The 24,446-nt window shown below is 35.8% G+C and overlaps 1 protein-coding gene across 3 annotated transcripts in view; it reads right to left on the bottom strand.

The window, feature by feature from the left end:
* The window catches only part of SAMSN1 (SAM domain, SH3 domain and nuclear localization signals 1), an 83,100-nt gene that overhangs the window by 33,577 nt on the left and 25,077 nt on the right, over window positions 1–24,446 (bottom strand). For 2 of the 3 annotated variants that reach the window (XM_088024228.1, XM_088024225.1), the window contains exon 1: window positions 19,035–19,182. The exons of the other annotated variant lie outside the window; for it this stretch is intronic. In XM_088024228.1, the coding sequence (XP_087880354.1) occupies window positions 19,035–19,091 (57 nt within the window). In that variant the 5' untranslated portion in view covers window positions 19,092–19,182. Of the gene's footprint in view, window positions 1–19,034; window positions 19,183–24,446 lie in introns of those variants that run through there. 3 annotated transcript variants of the gene reach the window in all.

Genomic DNA, 24,446 nt, shown 5'->3' with positions numbered 1-24,446 from the left:
ATGTTTTTAAAATTTCATTATTCTCTAGTCTAAAAGTTAGTGACTTTCTGAGATGGTTTCATAATGTATAGGTTATGGCTTATGATGAAATGGGCTAATGTCTACTGTGAGGTATGCACAACGAACAAATTTGTAATTTCTACTCCTATTAAGTTTCCAATGAAAAGGTGAATCATGTGGAAGCAAGCTGGCTTCCTAGATAATAGTCCTTTATAAATGAGAATGTTTGAATATCAATAATTTTGCATTGTATAATCATAATGGATTAGAATTAGCAAATATTATCTGTGACAGAAGCTCCCATCAAGACAGAGCTGTTATATAAATGAATAGCTATCAATGGGAAGGTAACTTAAATAAAAATGCAATTAGTATTTTAGGTAGTTCTTTGTATCTGTTGACATTAGATCATATTTAGTCTTTAATTCCACTCTCTCCATATTTATACAGTCTTCCCTTGTGCAATTAGATATGCATTTGTAAAATAGCACAACATTTGTGGAGTGTAATTTGGCAAAACTAGTAAAATTATATATGTATTTGCCCTTTGACCCAACAATTCCATTCCTACACATCTATACCAGAGACACACACTTGACTGTAAACTGACTTACACATCCACATTCATTATAAATCTTCTATATTATAAAAAAGCTATAAACCCTAATGTTCACTGAGAGGGGACTGATTGAATAATGTGTGGTAAATCCAAACAATGAAACTGTGTAACTGTAAAAAGTTGAAAGATATCTCTTTATACTTCTATGAAATGATCTCTAGGATACTGTGTAAGTGAAAAAAGCCAGATGTGTGTAGAGAAAAATGTACATAGTAGGATGCCATTTATCTAAGGGTGGCAATAGATGTTTGTGTTTTAATACAGGTGAAAGCATGTTTTCTTTCTTAGAAAATGGGGCAAAATGAACAAAGTGAAAAAGGAGAGGAAACAGACTTCTTTGCCTATACCTCGTTTTGTAGAGTTGACTTTAAAACCATGTAACTTTTACTTATTTTTAACAGAACTTAATAAAAATAAAAGCCATCCCTAAAAATTCTAAATAAAAATAAAACAAATGAACCTAATTCTATATTGAACTGGTGGTTTAGAGAGGGGAATTACTTTAAGTGATTTTTAAGAACAATAATTTGACTGTCTAAAGAATAAAAAACAAGGACAAATTTTAACCTGTTTTCAGTAATCCCATTGTTATTAATAATATTGGTATACATAAATACATATGTTGAGGGACAATGAAAATAAGTATTGGTCATGGCATAAAGCAAGTAGTCTTTCAAAGACTACTAGGCCCATGTCAAAACAACACAGGGGCCATATTGAAACTGTTCTCACTGTGGTAGATTGTATCCAAAGATGGGATAATTTTCATATCAATAAAAATAATAAGTGAATATTGAAATACATCTAATATATCAAAAGTTCATGAGTTATTAATGATACCAAAAGGAAAAAAAATCAGTGATCGCCTTTGGAAACATTACAGTTGTATTATGAAAACTGGCAAATAAAAGACAAGCATTTAATGTAGTCTTCTTTTATGAAATATATTTCAGAGTAGATAGTTAATGAGGAAAAGTTTATCTTTCTCTATGTGTGTGTGTATTCAAGCTAATCAATTAGGAATGATGAAATGAAATGATGAAGTGACTGTTTCATAAACCCTTGCTGCCAATAAAGGATCTCAGCGATGATCCCTGACGGCTGCTAGAATTACAAAAAGAGACAGCTAGAATATGTGCTTCATAGTAGTAGCACCTCATACCACCAATGAAGTATTCTTAGAAAAATTAACACCAAACTTCTGTATCTAACTACCAGATTATAGGAAATACAGGGATGAAGGAACATTTTAAATGACACCAGAAGGATGCAATCCGAAAAAGCTAGACAGTGAGAAAATCTACAGGACAAATAACCTGGTTTCTTCAACTAATCAATAGAAAGAGGGAAAGTATAGATTAATAACCTCTAAGAGTTGTCTAACCAAATAACAACCCATAGATCTTGTTTAGATAGAGATCAAAGAAACCATTGTAACAAAAGCAGCCAGGACACAACTGAGGAATTTTTTAAATAACTAGCTGATGATACTGAGGAAGTACTGTTATTTTTCACTTGTAATTCAAGATAACCTAGTGAGGGGCAGCAAGTATGTGGGCATAAAGAAGATACATGACTGGCCATTATTTAATGGTTAACTGGGTGATGGATACATGAGGTGAATTGTACTATTCTGTTTTTGCATATGCTCAGAAGTTTCCCGTAGTAAAATGTTCGGCTAAAAGAAAGAAACGTACCTAAATAATAGCTAAGAAATAAGAGTTAACCATGTGCAGGGGCTGGGAGGTACATGGCAAAACTACTTTCCTCTTAATTTTGCTCTGAATCTAAAACTGTCTAAAGAATAGTCTTTTAAAAAAAAAGTTAATGGTTACACAACTTTCTAAGGAACCAAATATCATTAATATTGCTTACATCATAGTTGTTTGGAAGTACAGACATATTTAAGGAGAAAATAAAAGTTTTGCTTTCCAAGTTTATTTTAGAACAACCAACTTTCTGATATAGATGCACATGATTAGATTGCCTTTTGAAGACTCTCTGCAATTACATGGTACAGATTACTTTCTTCCACTTAGTCTACTTGGCTTCCACAATAAAAAGGCTGAATAGTGTCATTTGGGGTGTTTGAACACAACTGTGTGTGTCCCTACACAATGCAATGAATAGTATAAAAGAACTTAAGAGGATTCATTTTTTTTGTTAGTTACATTTTTTTCCTCTAGTTTTGTATAACAATTCTAATTATTACAGAATGTCATGTCATGATACAAAGCTGACAGTGTTCTTAGAAATGGTCTAGTCCTTTTCAGTGAGGAATTTACAGGAACCAGAACTTGCAAAAATAAACTCTTTTTTTTCAGTTCTCCACCCTGATGTACTCTCAACTCTGCCATCCCATTCCAAAGTTTTGATCTTGTCTTCTATTTTCAAAGAAACTTGCTATCTGAGCAGGATGAAAATTTGGAAAGTTATCTTGATTGAACGAATGGAACTGAATCGGATTCTTAGAACAACGGCCAGCCTAAATTTATCAACATGAAGGACAACTGGGGGTCTCTTTTTGGAAACATGAATCAACCTTTTGACCAAAACCAAGACAACTAGACCCTTATTTTCGTTTCTTAACCAGCCATCAACTTTTGGAGTCTTCAAGGAAAATCTTATCTCCAGCATGACTGGTAAGGCCCTGGTGGAAAAGTTTCACAGTCTATTTCAAAGAAAAAATTTACATATCTGAGTCAGACATCCGCAGTATTTTGAAATACACTGCCAAATTAAAGATTACACCCTCTCTGCCAATGAGTTCTCACATCTTCTAAATACTGCACATAGAGTGATGGTTAGTAAATGCTCTTGAAGATCAGAATTGTTTCAGCAGGCACTTGTATGAATATTCTATAATAATAGTATGCTAAATGTCATTAGCTAGTCAGCCTTTATCCAAAGGCATTCGAGGATTTAATTGTTCTAACTTAACTCAGGTGCTGAGATCTTTTGAAGAGTGTGAAACAAATTTAACTCACTTAAAATAACCTGCTAGGATTGCTTCAGTGTTAAATAATGACACTATCATGTGGTGTCAATGGAGGATGGTTGTGTGTCGGAGTTGAAGAGTAAAAGACAACTGGAGCTGTGAGACATAACCTTCAACAACAACATTTCCACCCCGAGTAAAGGCCACCCGATGCTCAAACATACAGTAGTGCCTTAAATATTGTTAATGTAGATCTGGACTCTTAGGACAAAAGTTAGTTCACTTGATCGCTCTGGTTCAGTATCTTTTCTGTCAACTGCAAAATATCTAAAGGAAGTGCAGATTCTGATTCCACGCTGGTGTTTGAAAGTTGTGTCAAAATTTCCACGTGAAAGCTTTCCTCTCAGAAGCTGATGTGCCCCTACAGATGTTTTTGTGTAAACTGAAACTGCCTCAAAAGAAACTAGATCTAAAAAAAAAAAAAAATCAATGCAAAATGATCCATAACCTATAAAAGTGGTTATTCATATCAGCCTGTTTAATGTAACAAAACAAGTTTTGCGAGTTGGATATTTAAAATTCTCAATTGCGCCTCTGCATCATTTATTACTGTATGTCATGATTTACATTACATCCATAGATTGTAAGTCAGGCTGCAGTTTTAAGAATTGAATAGAAATTAGGATATTCTATTTTAGTTGAAAAGAGGTTTTAAAATAAATAATACTGATATGTCTTAAATATCTTGTTTTCAGGTAAAAGGCCTAATGTGGCAAGAGTTCAGTCACTTGATATCACCGATTCCTACAAAATCCTACAGAATAAAAAGGATAGGAAAAACTTCAAAAAATGTGACCACGATCAGGCTACCCTGGACTGCTCAGCCTCTTATCTTCCTGATTTTAAAAAACTTCTGCTTGGCCCGCTCACTCCTAGACTATTGCTATAGCTCGTGGTCTGTTCCTTCTTTCTCTTTGACTACTAAATGGTTCCTCTTGATCCTTCTGGAATTGTTTCATTATACCACTGCTTCCTTGAAATCTTCAAGAATTTCTCCAGGGAACCCACGTTCATAGCTGCTCTAGCCCTCAGTGGCTTCTCTGCCTGCTTTCATGCTGGAAGGCAGATGTGCCAACCAAAGGCTCTCACTGCTTATATCCAGTTGCCCCTGAGTAGCGGCTTTGATTATGCCTTCTGAGCCATCCGCCTGCACTCTTGGAAATCTGTGTTTGCTCACTTTGGGAAGTTTGGACACATATGCAAAATGCAGGATACCCCTCACTCATTCTTTCAGCCTCCACATCTCAATTGTTTCTTGAAATCTCTGTCGTAAACATTTATTTTCATTACTGCTAGTCAAATATGTGCTTATAGCCTCATTCCTGAGCCAATGTGCTAACATTTAGCTTCTTAGTCCCTAAACTCTTGCCTTTCCAGTCATCTAACATCACACCATTGAATGAATTTTCCAAAAATACCAGTTCTTATCATTTCGTTCCTCTCAAAATGTAAAGCTTGCTCCACATTGTTAGGATGGTTACTGAGGATTTGTTCCATGTCAGGTGATCTATCTATGATTATCTCATTAAATAAACACAGTCACCCTCTGAGCTAGGTATTGATTTCTCCAGTTTACAGATGAGGAAAACTGAGACTCAGAGAGTTTAAGTAGCTCTTCCTTAGTCAGTGAAATAAAGCTCAAACTCAGCACGCTGCAATTCATGATTCCCCATGGTATCAGGTAATGGTAGTCTGATTTGGCAGAACTTCTGGCAATTCTTGCCGGTCAGAATGGACACATTCACTTATGCTTCTGAGCTGTTGCTCATGATGTTTTTTTGGTTTCTGTTTCTGTTGGTTTGTTTTCCAAGAAATGTCCTTCCTCTTTTTTTTTCCACCTACTCATATCCAGTCCATTCTTCAAGGGCAGGATCCAGTCCCACCATCCCTATGAGATCACATGCCAGTGCCTCCCCAGTTTAGCACACACTCATTGCTCATGTTCTTAAGTGCTAGAGTACCTATGCAGAAAAATCCTACAGTTGTGAGGCTTGGGAAAACCACAGCAGATGACAGATCACACATTCCTCTTCAAATTAATGTCCAAAAGCCATATATTTCATGGTTAACACAAAAGCAAATTATAATTCGATCATGTTATAGCCAAGGAGGATAATTTGCTGATGTCTAATTGAAGACTATAAGGTGTTGCATTATGCAATTCGACATAAATATATTAAGTGCCTTCTGTGGTTAAACTTTATGCTTGGGGTCAGGCTGTCTGTATGAATAAGACAAGAATCTATCCTGGAGGAATTTGCACTCTATTGGTCCCATCAACCAAATAACTTCAATCCCTAAGAGCTAAATAGAACCATATTCAAATGAATGGTATACAAATATAGAAGCAGTTCCTAAAGCAGATTATATTTATTCACAAAATAAATGAACTTAATAATGTATAATAGAAGTCAACTTGGAAATTTATATTCATCCATTTAGGAATACTTACTTACACTGACTACTTAGTACATTAAAGGCATTTTGTATACATATGTCTGTACCTTTATTATTTATAGTCAGTCTAAAAGAAAGGGGCATTAAAATGAGAAAATTTTAAATCAGCTGAAATCAGTATAGTTTGAATTTGCCTCAAAAATTATTTACCCTGAGAGATTATATAGTTGTTAACTGAGGGACTCTTTAGAAATCTCCAGACCCAAAGATGGTGATTGCTAAAACAATGACAAAATAACAAAAAAGGTGATGGACCACACACTGTATATTAAATGGAAAACTGGATAGCAAAAGTGCCACAACCAAATATAGATGATTCAAATTTCCAGTTGTAAAAATATGCATTATCCTTCCATAAATTTAGAAATTGGCTCTCTCTTGTGTGCATATTAGATTTCTCCTACTTAAACCAAGTATTAAATATTTTAATTGTTGACACATAATTATCAACTATTTCCATCCTATAGCTAAACTTCAAAAACAAATAATCTTGCAAATAAACTGTATAAATAATCTTTATATTAAATACATTTATAAATAACTGTATAAATAATCCTCCTGGGTAGGTTATGGCTAAGAAAAGAAGATAATAGTGAATATGATGGGAGAAGAAGGCAACAGTTATTTAGGAGAAGAAGAATTTTCTTAATTTTTTTTTTTTTTTTTTTTAAAGTAGGCTCCAGGCCCAGTGTGGGGCTTGAACTCATGCTCCATAGACTGAGCCAGCCAGGCGCCCCAGGAGAAGAATTTTCATTGTTGTCATTGTTGTTTTTGTTTGTTTTTTTAAGTAGGCTCCCCGTTGGGGCTTGAACTCACAACGCTGAGATCAAAACCTGAGCTGAGATCAAGAGCTGGGTGCTTAACCAACGGAACCACCCAGGTGTCTTGGAGTAGAATAATTTTTCAAGTACTAAACATAACAGGCCTTCATGTTTTGACCATAATCTTAAGTTTCAAAATTCTTGTTTTCTTAACAAATGCCTCTTCCTCTATTCTACTTTTTAATGAACTTAGACTTAGGTTTTTTTTTGTTTGTTTTTCCTTTTCAATAATCAGAGAGAGGAAAAGTCTTGGAAATGCTTCATTAGCTGACACATACCAAGAATGTACTTTTAAGTCTGTCAAGATACTTTTGAACATACTTAATAGTTGAATGTTGACTAAACTTTAGGTTCCTGAACAATTTCCTAACATATTTACCCATCAAATGTTTATACCACTAAACCCAGTTACTCCAGTTTAAAAAATAAAATCATCACAAAGAAGCAAATATTCATTGTTTTGAAATCATGTTTAAATAAAAAAAGGAGTGGAAATTAAGCTGGGAAAACAGAGTCCATTGAATAAACATTCCCCTCAAATTCTCTGGAACAAAAAGTCAGTCATTTCCATTAGTCTTAAATGTCCTCTGCATTCACGTGGCCTCCGGGTACATAATAACCTTTCTAAAGGTCTCCTCAAGGGATATTTTACTCATGCAGTGATCTCCTTGAACACAAGTAATGACAAACAATAAGCTAATTCTCAAAAAGTTTTTTTTAAGTCATTTTTACTACTTTTAAATGAGTGTGTTTGATGCATGATTTTGGTCCCCCTGATTAATGGTCACCGCCAGCCCAGCTTCTGGAGTTGTAATGTTTCTGTGAGCTTCCCTCCAGCAGAGCTCGACCATTAATCCAGTGGCATATGTCAGCTCAGCAGAGCAAGGTCACTCTTCTGCTTCAAGGGGAACCTTTTTAGAAATAATAAAACTGACAGAAAGTTCTTTTTTGCATGCTTTATGCCACCTGAGGTTGAGTGCTGCAGTTAATATCATAAAGCTTATAAACATTCCCATCTCAGGCAGCACCCGCTGCCACTATGGTTAGGAATTTAAACGTTTTCTCCTTAGTAAGAACAGACATGTTTATGTGGGGCAAATATACAGTATGTAATCCCAAACAAGGAAAGAATGGGTGGAAAAAAATAGTTGAAAGTTCATGCTAGGATATTTGGAAGAGATGTTAGGGTTCTGTAACTTCCTTCTGATCAGTTACATTCTCCTTAAGGCAAATTTGGATTTGGCTATATAAATATTTCATTATACTGAGGCGTTAATAGTGATGTTAAAATGTAACAGTAGGTAGAAATGAATTCCACTGATGATAATTCTTAAACTTAGAATGTCTGACAAGACTGTTTATCTTGGAAGGAATTTTCCTTTAAAATTACAAATCTACTATAATTATTTGTTTTATAGGTAATGGCTGCTTTAAAATTGAGAAATAATTTTAGTAAGATATTCTTAATCTTAAAGTAACTTGAAACGTAGATGGCCTAACTTAGAAGAAGACGATGGTTGTATAATAACTAGCAATATAAAGAATATATACCCATAAGCATTATAAAGTTTATATATTTAATTACTCATTTTGTTATTCTTACTTAATTAAAAAATAATCAAAGTTGCATAGCTGTAACCATGTGAAATATTGAGAAAAAATTTAAACCAAATATCCAGATTAATGCCTAGACATATCACTGTGTATATTATAAATAGAATTTGCCACAAGGTAAACCTGCCTTAAATCTACTTCAGGAATTTAAATTATTTAAATTATTAAAAACATAGAAAGGAGACTTCATTATTTATAGTTAGTTGTCTTCGTTGTACATATGTAGAGAAATGTGGGGCCAGGTGGCAACTCATGCTTATCCTTTCTAGAAAACCAGTTCCTTGGCCAGGTCTCCATGTCCAATGCCAGCCTCTCACTTCATCAGGTCCAGAAACTTTATTTTTCAAGCTTTCTGAGATAAACAATCTCTGAAGGACTGACTCATAAACTAATGTAATAAGATACCAAAAATGGCAATGTCAAGTATTGGTTAGGTATGAGAAATTCAACTATCAAGAAGAATACATATTCCGGTTGACTTATCAAAGATTTTTTTCCCCTGGAGGAAACACTATATGAGACACAAGATCATGTTGGAAATTTGTTTCCTTATGTATAGTAAAGCTACAGTAACTAGGTGGTATCCAGGGCTAGAGACATGAAGTTACATAGCCTGAATTACTTATCTTATGAAGTGAGCAAGTCCACTGAGCCAAATGGAATATTTGCTTTGGTTGATCTATGCTGTTCTTCAGGCACTGACACATTTCTACTCTTCAACTCTTTTTTGGGTTCTGGCAAAGCAAGCCCTTTTGCTATTTTTTTTTTTTTTTTTTTACTCTTCAGACATATTAAATTACCATGTTTGATTATTGTTTTGTTTCATTACATTCTGATTCTAAGAATGTTGCTTTGCTTTATGTGGGTGTTGCCCAGATCTTTGTCAGCAACCCATTTGTAAACTATGCCCTCGGGTAGAGTACTTTTTAGATGACTAATATTATCCATTAGTCATTTCACACTCATTTTACACACATTGAGAAATCATGACTGTTCTGTGTGATAAATATTTTTGGCAGTAGCCAAAATAGGAATAGGAAGCACATGGAATCTGAAAGTCAGGCAGACTTGAGTTTAGTCCCCCTTGTTCCCAACAAAAATTCCAGGGATGCAGATATGCGTAAGGTATAGCCCCTGTTCTTGATGGTAACTCTGGTTGGGAGAGCATATTGGAATAAACTGTATTACAAGAAACAATAGAGGTGTGGAACAGGCACTGTGAAAACAGGAGAGTGAGATTATTAATGGACCATGTACTATGTGCTAGAAAATTTCCATATGGTAATTAACTAAATCCTCACATCAATCCTACGTGGCATGCTTTCATACACCCCTTCCTCCGAGAAGCACAGTGAGACTCTAAAGGGGTTTAATAAAATGTTCAATGTTCCCTGGTGTGGAAATACCAAAATAGGACCTCAAGATCAAGTCTATATGACTTTAGTTCACGTTCCCTACTGCTCTGCCAGAATGCCCTCTAAGACATTACCTTGGCCCTATTGGTGGAGGCTTTGTTGAGGGTTCAACAGTCCAGCTAGATAGGTGATTTTAATCTGTAGCCAGAAAGCCACTGGCCAGGGGGGCAGAGCAGATGCTTTACTTTTATTTATTTTCAAATGATTCTTAATAGAGGCCTAGTGGGATGTAGCAGAGGTAAGTTTGGACGGAAGGAAAGAGCAAGGAAAAAGACTGGATGGTGTGGGTAAAAGGGAGTCAACTGTAGTGAGGTCAGTGGGGCTGGCCCAATGAGGGGACTCGTCAACTGGAAGTGAAGAGGGACTTAGGGCAATTGGAAAGAAGGAAGCAGCTGACAATCAAATCCCCACAGTTAGTAGAACTTCACGGACTGTGTCATGAACTGCATTTTAATTTTTCCCAAAATTTGTATGTTCAAGACCTAATCCCTAGTACCTCAGAATATGACTATATTTGGAGACAGGGCCTTTAAAGAGGTGATTATGTTAAAATGGGGCTGTTAGGGTTGGCCCTAATCCGATCCTACTGGTGTCCTTATAAGAAGATTAGTTTTGGATGCAAAAAAGAGGGACATCAGGGGTGTACATGGACAGAGGACTGACCAAATGAAGAGGAGTAATGGGTGGCCATCTCCTAGCCAATGAGAGAGGCCTGGAACAGAGCCTCTCCTCAGGACCCACAGAGGAAACCAGCCCCCAGACACCCTGATCTTGGACTTCCAACCTCCAGAGCTGTGAGACAATACATTTCTGTTAAGCTACCCAGCCCGTTGTATTTTGTTAAACTCCTACCGGTGAAGCTCATCATGAGGGGGAGAAAAGAGACGCAGCCAGCTGGGTTAACAAATGGCTCTGTGCATAGAAGAATCACTTTGTCCACCCCTAGAAACAGCTTAAAAACCTCTTCTATTCTTCTTAATCAATTCTTAATGTAGGACATTTTTGTCCTCTGCTAAGAAGCTAATTATGAATGTCTTCTTTCTAAAAGTTCACCTAAATCCTTAACACTAGAAAGGAAGAGAAATGGATCAGTTTGGTAATGCTAAATTTGCAAACGTAGAGTATGGAGTTAATGCCATTAGAAAAAAACACAATCTTCAGGGATAATGAAGCAATTTGTCTCCAAAGCAAGGCAAGGAAAGATTAAAGAGATGTGTTTCATTAAATTGATTTTTAACAAATCCAGTGCGTTGGTAGTCAAAGTAGTGACTTGATACTCTTCCCATAGGATATAATATCCAGATTTCCAAAGAAAGGAAGGCTACACTTTTGTCATTCTCTTAGTCATTTGTCTCCTGAACTTCCTGTATGCTGTGTGGACACTGTTTCTTTGATTTTTTTTTTTTTTTTCAAGTTTAGCCAACCTATTTGGCCCTGCTTTTTTGGCTACTTGCTTGCAATACAACTTGATTATAGATTCATATTCTGTAAAATGGGAAGGCTAGATGAATTAGTGCTTTGTTTGGAGAAAAGTTTTCAAGGCTAAAATTATTTAACTCAAGCAATTAAACATGATGAAATGAGCAAATTATTTGTTCATCTCTTCTGATTTGAGGTACACTAGGCATGAGAATTAAGTTCAACAAGAAATTGTGGTTTGGAGAAAGAGAAAATCTGGGGAAGTGACACATCGATTTTGGGGTGAATTTCTGTTGGTGTGACACAGAAATATAGGCATTTCTCCTGGGAATGTGGGCACAAATTAGAAACGAGAACAGTGTAGGGCAGTGGCGGCCTTTCTGTTCACCAGCTTTTCAATACACGTGGTGTGGTTAAGTTTCCTGTACCTATAATACGTATGTACAAGCAGATTCCAAATTCAACATCTTGGCATCCACCCTGCCACTCCCCTTGTGTGAGCCACCATCATGTCTTGCCTAGTTTCTGTAGGAGCCTCCCATCTGGTCTCTTCTCCCTATTTTCTCTCTAGGTCCTTTCGGTATATTTGAATCCCAGAAGACAGAATAAACCCACTACAATGGAACCCAGATCCTTCCTTTCTCAACATTTTCCAGTACTAGCCCAAATCCTTGTAATGACCTAGAAGCGCCCTGTGATCCTGCTCTTTGGGAACACTCTTCCCCGTGCGCACTCTGTTCCACTGTTTCTCAAACACACTAGGGACATTCCCGCCTCAAGGCTTTTGGACTTACTCTCCCTTCTGCCTGGAATATAATTTCATCAGTCAAACGCGTGGGCAGCTCTTTCATTTCTTTCTGGTCCTTTTTCAAATGTCCCATTCTCACCAAATCTTTCCTGGTGTCTTGTATTCCTTCCCTTTTTAGCACTACTTAACATACGATATATTTAACATATTTCTCTTGCTTGTTGTGTGTCATCCCCAGTAAATGTCAGTTCTGTGAGGGCAGGGATCTTTGTTTTATTCACCACTGTATTCTCAGCATATGGTCTATATTGTCTATAGTAAACACTCAAGAGATATTTGTTGTATTAAATGACTGAATGAATGAATGAATGAGTAAATGGATTAATCAATCACCTTCTAAGTCTTTTGAAAAGATTAATAGAAAAAATGTTTCCAGATTAGGTAACTAAAAGTTCTTGATGCTCAGGCACATTCTATATTAAGTAATCAAAATATTTGAATATGGAATCCAATCATTAGTATTTCTTAAAGTTCTTCAGTGATTCAAATGTGCAACCTAGGTTGAGAACCATCAATGTAAACATTTCTGAACTTTAAAGTTCTCAGAGAACTGATAGGTATCTAGTGAGGCCAGAGAGTCAGCACTTCTAACAGACTCCTAAAATGCCAGAGCTGCTGGTCTGTATGACCACACGAGCAGCAAGCATTTAGACCCATGTTCAACTTGACCTTGGTGGCCCTGTGATACCTTTTAACATGATCTATACTCTGTTTTCTCCTGACCTGTTTTTAGTTTTGGATCATAATTTATTTAATTTTGGATCATCATTTATTTTAACTATTTCTTGGAATACAAAGGTGACATAAATACGAACTAAATACATAAATGAACAGAACCTTTGGGAGAATTTTTTCCCGCATGGAGAGGAGTAATAATCAAAAGTAAAAATAAACATTTATTTACACCCATCATTTTGTAAATGGAAAAAATATTTCCTCCATTATATATCACGTCTCTTATCTGGGATCACTTTGAAAAGCCAGAACATTCAACTGAATTTATCTAAATTAAAGTCCAAAATTACACACCAGTCGAAGAAGCAAAAAGAAGTAATGGGGGGAAATCCACAGGTTTAGAAGAAGAAAAGCTGTCCCTTATAATCTTGAATAACTTTTTTTTTTTTACCAGCTATGATGCCTTGAGGAAAATATTTCACATCTACAGGACTGCTTTCTTTCCTGTAAATTGGAGAGGCAATGCCATAAGCTCCTTCTATAAGTGCCTGGCCTAAAGTAAGCACCTGTACATGTGAACATTTCTTCCCTTAACTGGTTTGATAAGAGTTAAAATGTATCTCTGCAGTCCTGATAGGAAAAGCAATGAAGAAAGCTCTTTAATGCCCCAACTATGTGTCACCCTTGTCTAGGAGCATAAATTTGCACAGCGGGCAGTGCAGTGAAAACAGCTCATAATCAACTCATCACCTCTCATCATTGCTAGGATTGAATGCAAATGGGAAAGAATGCCACTTCAGTCATTGCTAGTGAAAATTAGCATCTGTGACACTAATGGTGTCTCATTTAGTATGTACTTTAGATTTAAAAATATGGTAAAAAAAAGCTATTTCCAGAACTGCCATTATTCCAGTGTTTCCCTTTAAAATAACAGTGGTATTTGAATCTCCTTTACTGAAAAAAAAAAAAAAAATCCTGTTAACACAGATCATTAATCCCAGCCGAATAAAGGCCAAGTTGTTCTAATTACAGTTGCAAAGTTTCATTTATCTATTCCTTTTCTATTTTCGAAGTTTCAACATATTCCCTGACTTGGAACAAAGGTCTACGGTTATGTAAAGGTGGGCCTCTCCAGAGATTCTTTTTTTTTTTCCTTTTAGATTTTATTTATTTATTTGACAGAGAGAGACACAGCGGGAGATGGAACACAAGCAGGGGGAGTGGCAGAGGGAGAAGCAGGCTTCCCGTGGAGCAGGGAGCCGGATGCAGGGGCTCGATCCCAGGACCCTGGGATCATGACCCGAGCCAAAGGCAGATGCTTAATGACTGAGCCACCCAGGCGCCCCATGTCTCCAGAGATTCTTGTACAACATTTGCTGTGTTGGAGTCCTTAAAACTTAAAAATGAATTACAGTTGCATCTATACACATACATACAAACTTTCTTATGAACACACTAACAGACTTAGTACCAAGGGAAATGAAAGTTCACTGCACTGATGGGTATCCATACTTGAACCAGGATACGTAGAGTAGACACAAGAAACTCCATTCACTCTCCACATGTTTGTTAGGGGCCTGCTACATTGAAGGTATGCTAGGGACAGGAGGGAGATACGTGGTTATACTTAATCTCAGTATTAGGTCATGACTTTTTTTTTTGACAATTTGAACATTTGAATATTTTAAAAATTGTTGTTGTTGGGCGTCTGGGTGGCTCAGTCGTTAAGTGTCTGCCTTCGGCTCAGGTCATGATCCCAGGGTCCGGGATTGAGTCCCACATCAGGCTCCCTGCTCACAGGAGACCTGCTTCTCCCTCTCCCACTCCCCCTGCTGTGTTCCTGCTCTTGCTGTGTCTCTCTCTGTCAAATTAATAAATAAATAAATCTTAAAAAAAAATAAAATAAAAAAATAAAAATTGTTGTTGTTTTACAGTTTTAAGTTTTGAAGCTTGAGTGGACACCTGGAGGAATTTTGTTGGTAGCATTCTTGTATCAGAGACAGGAATGGAGGACTTCTAAATTCCTTTCAAACTTAAAAGAGGCTCTTAAACATATGTTCTCTTGGGCGCCTGGGTGGCTCAGTTGGTTAAGCAACTGCCTTTGGCTCAGGTCATGATCCTCGAGTCTCGGGATCGAGTCCTGCATCGGACTCCCTGCTCAGCAGGGAGTCTGCTTCTCCCTCTGACCCTCTTCCCTCTCGTGCTCTCTATCTCTCATTCTCTCTCTCTCTCAAACAAATAAAATCTTTAAAAAAAAAATAAACATATGTTCTCTCTGTTTCCCATAAAACATATTTGTTAGGGGTGCCTGGGTGGCTCAGTTGTTAAGCGTCTGCCTTCGGCTCAGGTCATGGTCCCAGGGTCCTGGGATCGAGCCCCGCATCAGGCTCCCTGCTCAGAAGGAAACCTGCTTCTCTCTCTCCCACTCCGCCTGCTTGTGTTCCCTCTCTCGCTGTGTCTCTCTGTCAAATAAATAAATAAAATCTTTTTAAAAAACCCAAACATATTTGTTAATTAAGACAGAAATAGGAGTCATGTCTACAGTTCCTATGCTAGTAATAGCAGCATAATAAGAACAGAAATACTAGAAATTGACAGATGTATTTCACATCTCACAGTTGTATTTTTCATCTGACTGTGTCTCTGCTCAAGTTAATCAACCTTCTCTATGCCTTCTCATCTATGAGCTAAGTAAGAGTGATTCACAGAGTTGTTAGAAATATTAAATATTAGGGGCACCTGGGTAGCTCAGTTGGTCAAGCATCTGCCTTCGGCTCAGGCCATTATCCCAGGGGTACTGGGATCAAGGCCTGCGTTGGGCTCTGCTTCTCCCTCGGCCCCTCCCCTGCTCATGCTCGCTCTCTCAAATACATAAAATCTTGAAAAAAAAATTATTAGTGTACAAGAAGCTCACAATAAATATAGAAAAATAAAACATTTCAGTTGGAAAAAGTCATGGAAAATCATGTTCTATAATTTAAGCATTTATAGAGTGTAATGAGATCATATCTTACCAAATTTGAATCCTAGATATGCTTAAAATTTTTAAAAATCACTATCAGTAGTGGGCACTAGTGATGAGAAGGCAAAAACAAACTTCAAAAAGCAAAGTATAGAACCTTGCATGTATGTTAAACAAGGCTATTTTTGAGTAATTAATCTAAATGTAGAGTACTTAGCCACTATTCATCAAATTTCTTTATTAATTTGGAATTTACTTATATATACCATAGAGAGTTCTGAGACACAAATTAAACCTTTTGGAATTTATTAACATTCCAGTATACATAGTGGGTTTTTTTTGTAATAATTCTCCAAGGCCTTCCCAGTTTCCCTTATAGAGTATCTCGGGTCTCACTCCCTTAACCTACACTATGAAGCCCTTATAACAAATATGAATACAATTGGTCCGATTTAATGAGCTATCTGAAGGAAAGATCCCATACCAAAAAAGGAGAAACAGGTATAAAAGGTGAAAAAGATAACATATTAATGATAAAGATGGTAAAACTGTATTTTAATTATTTTTTTGAATCATGGACATGTTTGTCTATTGGTAAGGCTTGTGAATGTAAGAAAATAATAAATCATTTTGTATATAGACTCCTATAAAATCTGTTGCTACATTTTATATCTGATTGTTTTGAACTTTCTCACAATTGTAGGATCTACTTAAAAATACTCAAAACAAAGTCCTTCTCCATTGATTTCCTTTTCAAATGAACATTTCCATAATTTTTATCTGGGGTGACACTAGGTATAATATGCATTCACCATTTGAATTGGGTACTAGGTCACCTGAACTATAAGGCACAGGAGTTAACACAAACTAGATGATTTAGTAATGGTTCCCTCATTTTTAATGCTGTTGCTCTTTACCTACTGTAGCCTTCACAATGAAAAACAAGAAAATCTCTCTCAGACATTCTGAAAGACTATAGTGCGAGGAGTATGTCTTTCTGGGTCAGGAAATGTGAACTATTGTTTGGTCCCATAGTTAATTAGCATAGACTATGTTATTCCCCATATTTCAGGCTGAATTCTTGATGGTTCTATTCTTTCTTTCTAGACACAGGCCGTATGATCCCTTCCAACAGATGAAGGAATTTACACTCTTCATTCTACTAGCCATTTATTTGTAGGGATCATCATGATACCCATCTCTTTCACCTTTTAGGGATTCTGCTGTTTTCTCCATAAAATTCACAAAGAAAATTACCCAGTAAAATAAATAAATGTGAATTGAAGAGGATTTCTTTCTAAGACATAATTATAATAATTAGAAAAATATTACCTCAATATAAAAGGAAAGGCCTTAGTGGACCTGGAATATACAAAAAATATACATGTACATATACGCTCACATATCTCTTCAAATTCATGGAGCATGAAATCACTCATCTAAAGAAAATGGGACTCCATTCACAACAGAAGTCAATGTTTCCAATGTGATTATTCTCTGTGATGTATTTTATTCCCAGATAGATGTTATCAAATATATTTTTATTTAAACGAACAAACAAGTCAATATGATGAACAATACTCCACTTATATTTCAATGGTTCCTGCAATTAAGGCAAATGATGATGATAGACTAAAGTATTATTTTGAAAATAGTTCAATGACATAAATATGACAGTTAACTACCTAATGCAGTTCTTGTGAGATACTTTCACTTCAGATTTTAAGTACTTGAAGGAGAAAACCTCTGTTTCATGTTAACTTTTATGATCTTCCTAAAACCTACTATTGTCAACTCAATATTAGTTACATTTAATTGAGTAAATTCTATATAAAATTAATCTTAAGTATAAAAGTGATGTTTTTAGGGGCGCCTGGGTGGCTCAGTTGGTTAAGCGACTGCCTTTGGCTCAGGTCATGATCCTGGAGTCCCAGGATCGAGTCCCACATCGGGCTCCCTGCTCAGCAGGGAGTCTGCTTCTCCCTCTGACCCTCTTCCCTCTCATGCTCTCTATCTCTCATTCTCTCTCTCTCAAATAAATAAAAAATATTAAAAAAAAAGATGTTTTTAGAATTTTTTTTTCTCTTTGGGAAACATTGCTGTGAGTTTTTATTATAATAGGGAAAAAGGCAGAAATCATGATACATTATCCAGTTGTATTTTTAACTAAAGATGCTTGACTTAGTTTTTAAAGATTGGAAGTATTTCCTTTTTAGTTTCCTTCAGACGGGTTGTATAGTAACTTGCAAAGACTTAACAAAATATTGACCATTGTTCAATGCCACATCAATTTAGAAGTTCACAGTCAGTTCCCAACTCCTTTCTCTCAGAATGGGTGCCAAGCAAATAAAGACCAATAATAGATAATATGTCAGTCCTCTAAAAGTACATCTGACCTCAGCTATAGTTTATTCACAAATAGATTAAAAATGTTATTTATCTAGGGAACTCAAGAAATGTGTAAGTATTGGGGAAGACCTTTGAACCCAGTATTTTATAGTTTCGTTCATGTTATTAATGAAAGTAATTTAGAGTTCTACAATAGAATCTAAACTTTGTTATCTCATGCTGTACTTTTTTTTAATGTGGCAATTATTGTCAAGACAAAAATAGCATAACATTCCAAATAGAACCAATTTGACAAATCTATCAATATATGGGGTTTTGATGCTTCTTAAAATATAACCCAATCCTCTCACTAGTAGAGTGTTAGCTCAAGCAAGAGTAGGAAAAATAATCTTTTCAACAAGCTATCATATTTTAATACAAAAAATGAAAAAAAGCAAATATTTAGCTAAAACATCTATATTTTACAATGTTCTTATAATTAAAAGTATTATGGGAGCTGAATACGTGAGGGATAAAATGCATTCAGTTAAATAAACATTGACAACTTTATAGTCATTAAAAATGTTCAGGAGTATTTCATAATATCAGCCTTTCTGAGAATTCCACATTGATTTCCATGAAGTTGGATCTGAGTTCAAACTTCAGTTACAAAGGTAAATGATCAAATATACACTATAAGGGAAAATTACAGAGACAGTAATTGTCAGGTATTAGTTAGCACCTAAGTTTGCAATTCAACGTTCATGTTTGCCATGAGGCATTCAGCCTATGGTTGAATTGATTTATGACTGACAAGAGAAGAACTGTGTGTGTGTGTGTGTGTGTGTGTGTGTGTGTGTGTGTGTGTGTTTATTCTACTAAATGGTTTTGTTTTGTTTGTATATGAAATTACCTTACCTTTGGTTTTTGATGTTTCTCCTTCTCTGAAGCATTGGATGGTTTTCTCTTCAGCATTTTGAACTCAGACTACTCGGAGCGAGTGCACTTTCTGTTGTACAGAAACAACTGAAAGCTGTCAGCACCGTGCCTTCTATGATGTGTAGCAGATAAGTTTGAGCCCAGTGACCTGCCACTTCCTACTTTGGTCAGGATATGACTTCACATCTACGTGGGTAAAGTTTTTTTTTTTTAATGGTAATTCTTTGGTAACTCATGTTCTGTATCTTGTTATCCTTTGAGGTAGATTCCTAAATCTCACACTTTGACATGCCTGTAGTTACCATTAAGGCCACAAGCATTCAAAATAAAGATCTTTTTTTTTTTTTAGTTTATATGAAAATAAAAATCTATAACACATTCTGTGGATGGAGAGAGGAAAATATCTGCGATAAAACTTGGGATGTGGGCATTTTACTGTTAAAAAAATGAAGAGAATACTCAGGGTAGCCAGTTTTATACTTCTAAGTAAACTTTGTTATAAGATGAAATAAACTAGACTTTATGCATTACTCATCCTACTTAAAGCACGGATGCATATACTTAAAAAACAGTATGGATGGAATTAATATAAATATAAATAAGAATATGACTTCAGAATTCAATGATTATACATATTGTTACTTTTTAAACACATTACTATGTTGTCAAGCCCTGATTAATATGAATATCAATGAAACCCAAAAACCCTGCCTTCACTGGATGTCTCTTCTGCCACAAACTGCAGTGCCATCCACTGATAATTGCTATTTCAGTGATGATCCAATGGATCAATGGTACCTTCAAATGAAACATCCAGAGTCTCTATTTAATAGGCCTGGAATAGAGCTAATATGGCTTAGAAAGACTTTTCTCATCCAACTAAAGGATTTAACATTTTTATTATAATGTCAAAACCAAGATACCCAGAAAGTAAAAGCAAAAAGTTCAAGCTTTCTTGTTAATTAGGGATTTACCAAAGGGAGACTTGTGGAGCATCTAAAATTCCAGTTCTATTAAAACAGGCATATTAAGAATATCAACCCAGATTTCCATTTATCAAACCCCTGGGTTGAAAAGCTGTGGTGCCATATTCTTAAAGAGCAGCTTCTGTAGGTCAAAACCAGCTGACTCGATTTCTCAGTCTTCCCTCATACCTCTGAGCCGATCCTCCCTGAGGCCCAGTTCTAAGTGTTCAAATTTCACTAATCATTTAATGAATATTAAATATCATGTCGTGTGCTGTTTGATAGTATATCATGCCCCTTGACTAGCTTAAAAATTGTTTATGTTCTATAATAGAATTAAAGAGATACACTTAAGATTCTGGTTAATATGCTTCTTCTTCTAGATATTAAGAGCAATTATATTTTTAGGAATTTTAAGACTGACTGGTATTTTCAAAATAACACTGAGGACTCTGAGGTTGGGTAATTCCCTAGAAGCATGGGTTATGTTCAGGCTGTGACCGAAATATATTTTTGTTTCATCTTTTCAGGAATTGAAAGTCATGAAAAAAAAATATTTCTTAACCGAAACATTTGCACCCTCAGTGCCCTCCTTTCTTTACCTGTGAATAGAAATTTAATTCAAATGTGGAGTTCAATCAACAACATGAGAATGATAGTACCTGCATTTACTACAGTAATAGAGTTTCAGGGGGAATAAAAGGAAATATCAGTAAAGAGCATACTTATTATATGACTTAGCATTTATAGAGTGTCTTACGACAAGAAATGTTTATGGATCTTAAAAAAGTAGGAGATTTCATATATTTAGGTTGGGATGGTGTTTGCTATAAATTACATTTGCAGTGATAACTAAAGAATAGAGAACACTCACATTCATGGGGACATACATGGACTAGACTATCTGCAGTTTTCAAAAGTGTTGCATTTGAGCAATGTGTATAAAATCGCAATTTATGATCTCTAGACACTTTACAATCATTAACACTTTAAGAAATATTTTAAAATGTAAGTAAAACAGGAATCTTTTCCTTCAGAATTACAGATGGGAGAAGCAATTTTCTAACCTTCTTTACTACTCAGGAAAAATATTTTCTGGAGATATTAAAAGACATTTGAAGTCCTATCACAATCTATGTTAAACGACTTGGTACTCAAAAAATCTCAGGTAGTAAGGTAATAAATGTTTTCTCTCTCTCTCTCTCTCTTTTTTTTTTTTTTTTTATCAGTTATCTACTACATTATGGAATTCTGGGGCCACCAGGATATTTAATGAGTGACCAGAATGACCCAGCAAATTCCAAAGTCAAAGGTAGGACAAGAATGGGGTAAAGAGTATTGAACATACCTAACTCCCTATCATGATTAAACCACTAACCCACATGTTGCTTAAGACATGTTCTGAACCAGGGAAATTGCAAAACAACAGTCTGGGTGCTTTGTTTTTACAAATTACCTTAATGGTCTTAGAACCCCAGCAGGGTGAAACAAGGTTGGGACTTTGTGGCATGTATACAGGTCACTATTTCTGAGTCACAGAGGGTGAGTCAAAATTTTAAAAAAATGCAATCAAATAACAGCCTTTGGGGTATATTTTATGAGAAAATGAAGAGGCCATAGAAGAGTTATTTTAGCAGTTCAAGAAATATTTATTAGTGGATTGCTAATACATGAATTATCAAATTCAAATCAGAAAAGTATAGGTAAAACAAAATGTGGTCTGATGTCTTTGATTCTGATATTTTGATTGCCTGAGGACCTCCTTTGCTTCCTGCCGTCAGGTTGGAGACTGAAATTAGTAATGTTTGGATTATTCCTAGCCTATACTTTAGACACTTACATTTATTCAGTGGAAGGAGAGTTTTCAAATCAAATCTTTTAAAATGGGACTATAGGGGCACCTGGTTGGCTCAGTCGTTAAGCGTCTGCCTTTGACTCAGGTCATAATCCCAGGGTCCTGGGATCGAGCCCCGCATCGGGCTCCCTGCTCAGAAGGAAGCCTGCTTCTCCCTCTCCCACTCCCCCTGCTTGCGTTTCCTCTCTCGCTGTGTCTCTCTCTGTCAAATAAATAAATAAAATCTTAAAAAAAAAATAATGGGACTATGATCCCCACACCACCTTAATGTATACACCTCCAACATGTGGACTTGGTCACAGTAAATCTAATGCTTCTGTGTACTACTGGGGCGACCATGACCAAAAGCTGTTCTAATAACTATAACCTAAAATACTCCCGACTATATCTCAAATGCATTGTTGAGGGGGACAACAAAGAAACATCTTCCAAGAACTTGATAAATAAGAGAAATAAGATTGTAATCATGGAGTACAACTCTGAAATTAACATTTAATTAAGATAGATTATCTTATAGAAAAAATGGATTGTATTCCATTTAGATCTACAGAATTTAGTCACTTGTGATAAAGAAAAGAAGGAGTCAATCATAAAAACAACTTAAACCTGATAGTTCTGCTTTTCTTTCTGGCTCCTCAGAGCAGGTTTCTCTTTATAGAATGGGGAAGGGAAATTTCTAGAAAGGAGCCCAGTGGGGCTGCTGTGTTCTTGCCTGTTTATGGTTGCTGGAAGTAGAGATCGTACACTCTCATACAAATCCCAACTCAGGATTTTTTGAAGCAAATACATATATTGATCTGATGAAGTTCTTGCAGGTCTTTACTCAATAATTCATTTGGTAATTTCAAAGTCATTTGACCGTATACAACATATTGGGTGTTGTACCCTCTACATATCTAGATTATTCTTACAATATGATGGATAAAACACCTCCTTGTTTAGACTTGGGGGTTTAGAGAGAAATGGTGGTATGGATATTCTCCCAGACTTACAGTGGGGATGAAGGCAGTGGAGCCAGGGAGAAATGGTGAATTCTCTGTGAATCTCTTACATTTCCTAGCTCTCCAATGTCATTTACCCATTCTGTCTCTGGAGTCCCTATTTACTAACCCTTTTCCATAAAGGACCCACCCCCTTCCTAAGCTCTTGAAATCCCTTCTAATGTCTTACTAATTGAAAAGCCTTATAGTGGCTTTTCTGCTTTGCCCAGGGACCTGCTTTACAGAATGAACAGAAGTTTTTGAGGAGATAATTGGGAGAAGAGAAAATTCTGCTCCTACTAACAGGAGGTATTAAGATGAGAGCTAAAGAAGTTTGTTTTTCCCAATGAGGCCTAAAATTAAGTATATGTATCATGAGGATTAATTTTTTTTCCAAGAACCCATATTAAGTCTATATGAGAAATTAATATTTCATCTGTTAATTTCTCTTTGTGATATGGTGCTTGCCTGAATTTTATCAGAGTTCTCATACATTCATTAATGGTGATGGGGTGATGACCAAACCACTTAGGAAGGTAGGAGGAAATCTTAATTCATTCTGCCTCACATAGAGAGAGGAGGGTAACAGAGGCAAATATTTGGGTTCAAGAAAGAGAGCTTCAGTGAACTTCAAGTATTTTAATTCTCTGACAAGATAATCCATCCTGTGGAGTTGGATGCATCAAGCAATTCTAGCTGGATTTCAGTAAACAACACATTTGTGTAACTATTTCTCTTAATTTTATTTTGATTTTAAAGCTCAATAAGTAACCTTCTAATGATGATTTGGTTCCTTGGGTAGGTCTGTCTACAGGAGACAAATGCATTGTTCAAATGGACATCAAGTACCTGAAATACTGCATTTGTATTTCTTACCATAAATTAATGAATTGCCATGTCCCAAAAAGGGATCCACTCTTGGTATCCTCAAAATATTATCCCTCTGAGAGAGGAGAACTGCTGGTCAGGTGCTAGATGTCTTGGAAAACCTCTTGAGAAAGAGCCTGGTGCCCTGCAATATTATTGCATATTTTAAATTTTCCATAAGATAATCAAGAATCCTATCTCATTATCTTAATTGTAGAAGAAATAGAGAATTGCGATAAATAAAAAGGACCAATGGTCTAAGATAAATGAGGAATCTAAAGAATCATACAGTAAGAAACTGTCTTGAAAGAGACAGATAACTTCTAAGATCATATCTATGCCTGGCAAGATGTTGGAAAACAATATAAAAGAAGACTTAGTAAACACAAAATGAGATGTACCAGTTTGAAAGTGACAAAAATAATTAGGAGAGCGAAGTTCAAAATAAGTGCAAATTATTCAGGTTTCAATAAATTGTAACTATATACTTTCTAAGTGGTTGCCACAAGTAATAAAATAAAATTTCATCTATCTATGATTCAAAGTTACCATGCTCATGAAGTAATCTTATTCTCAAAGTTAATAATAATGAGTATCCATTTGAGTGCTTATTATGTGCTTATCCTTAGTGCTTCACCCATATTTCCCATGTAATCCTCAGAAAATCTCCATGAGCTGGTCTAATGTCACCATAGTCAACTTCCAGGTGAAGTTAGGTAAAGTG

Source organism: Eumetopias jubatus, unplaced genomic scaffold, assembly GCF_037043125.1.
Source record: "Eumetopias jubatus isolate StellerSeaLion01/CBP00866 unplaced genomic scaffold, mEumJub1_p1.0 scaffold_1, whole genome shotgun sequence".
Taxonomy (NCBI): domain Eukaryota; kingdom Metazoa; phylum Chordata; class Mammalia; order Carnivora; family Otariidae; genus Eumetopias; species Eumetopias jubatus.
This window is presented reverse-complemented; position numbering and strand designations above follow the sequence as displayed.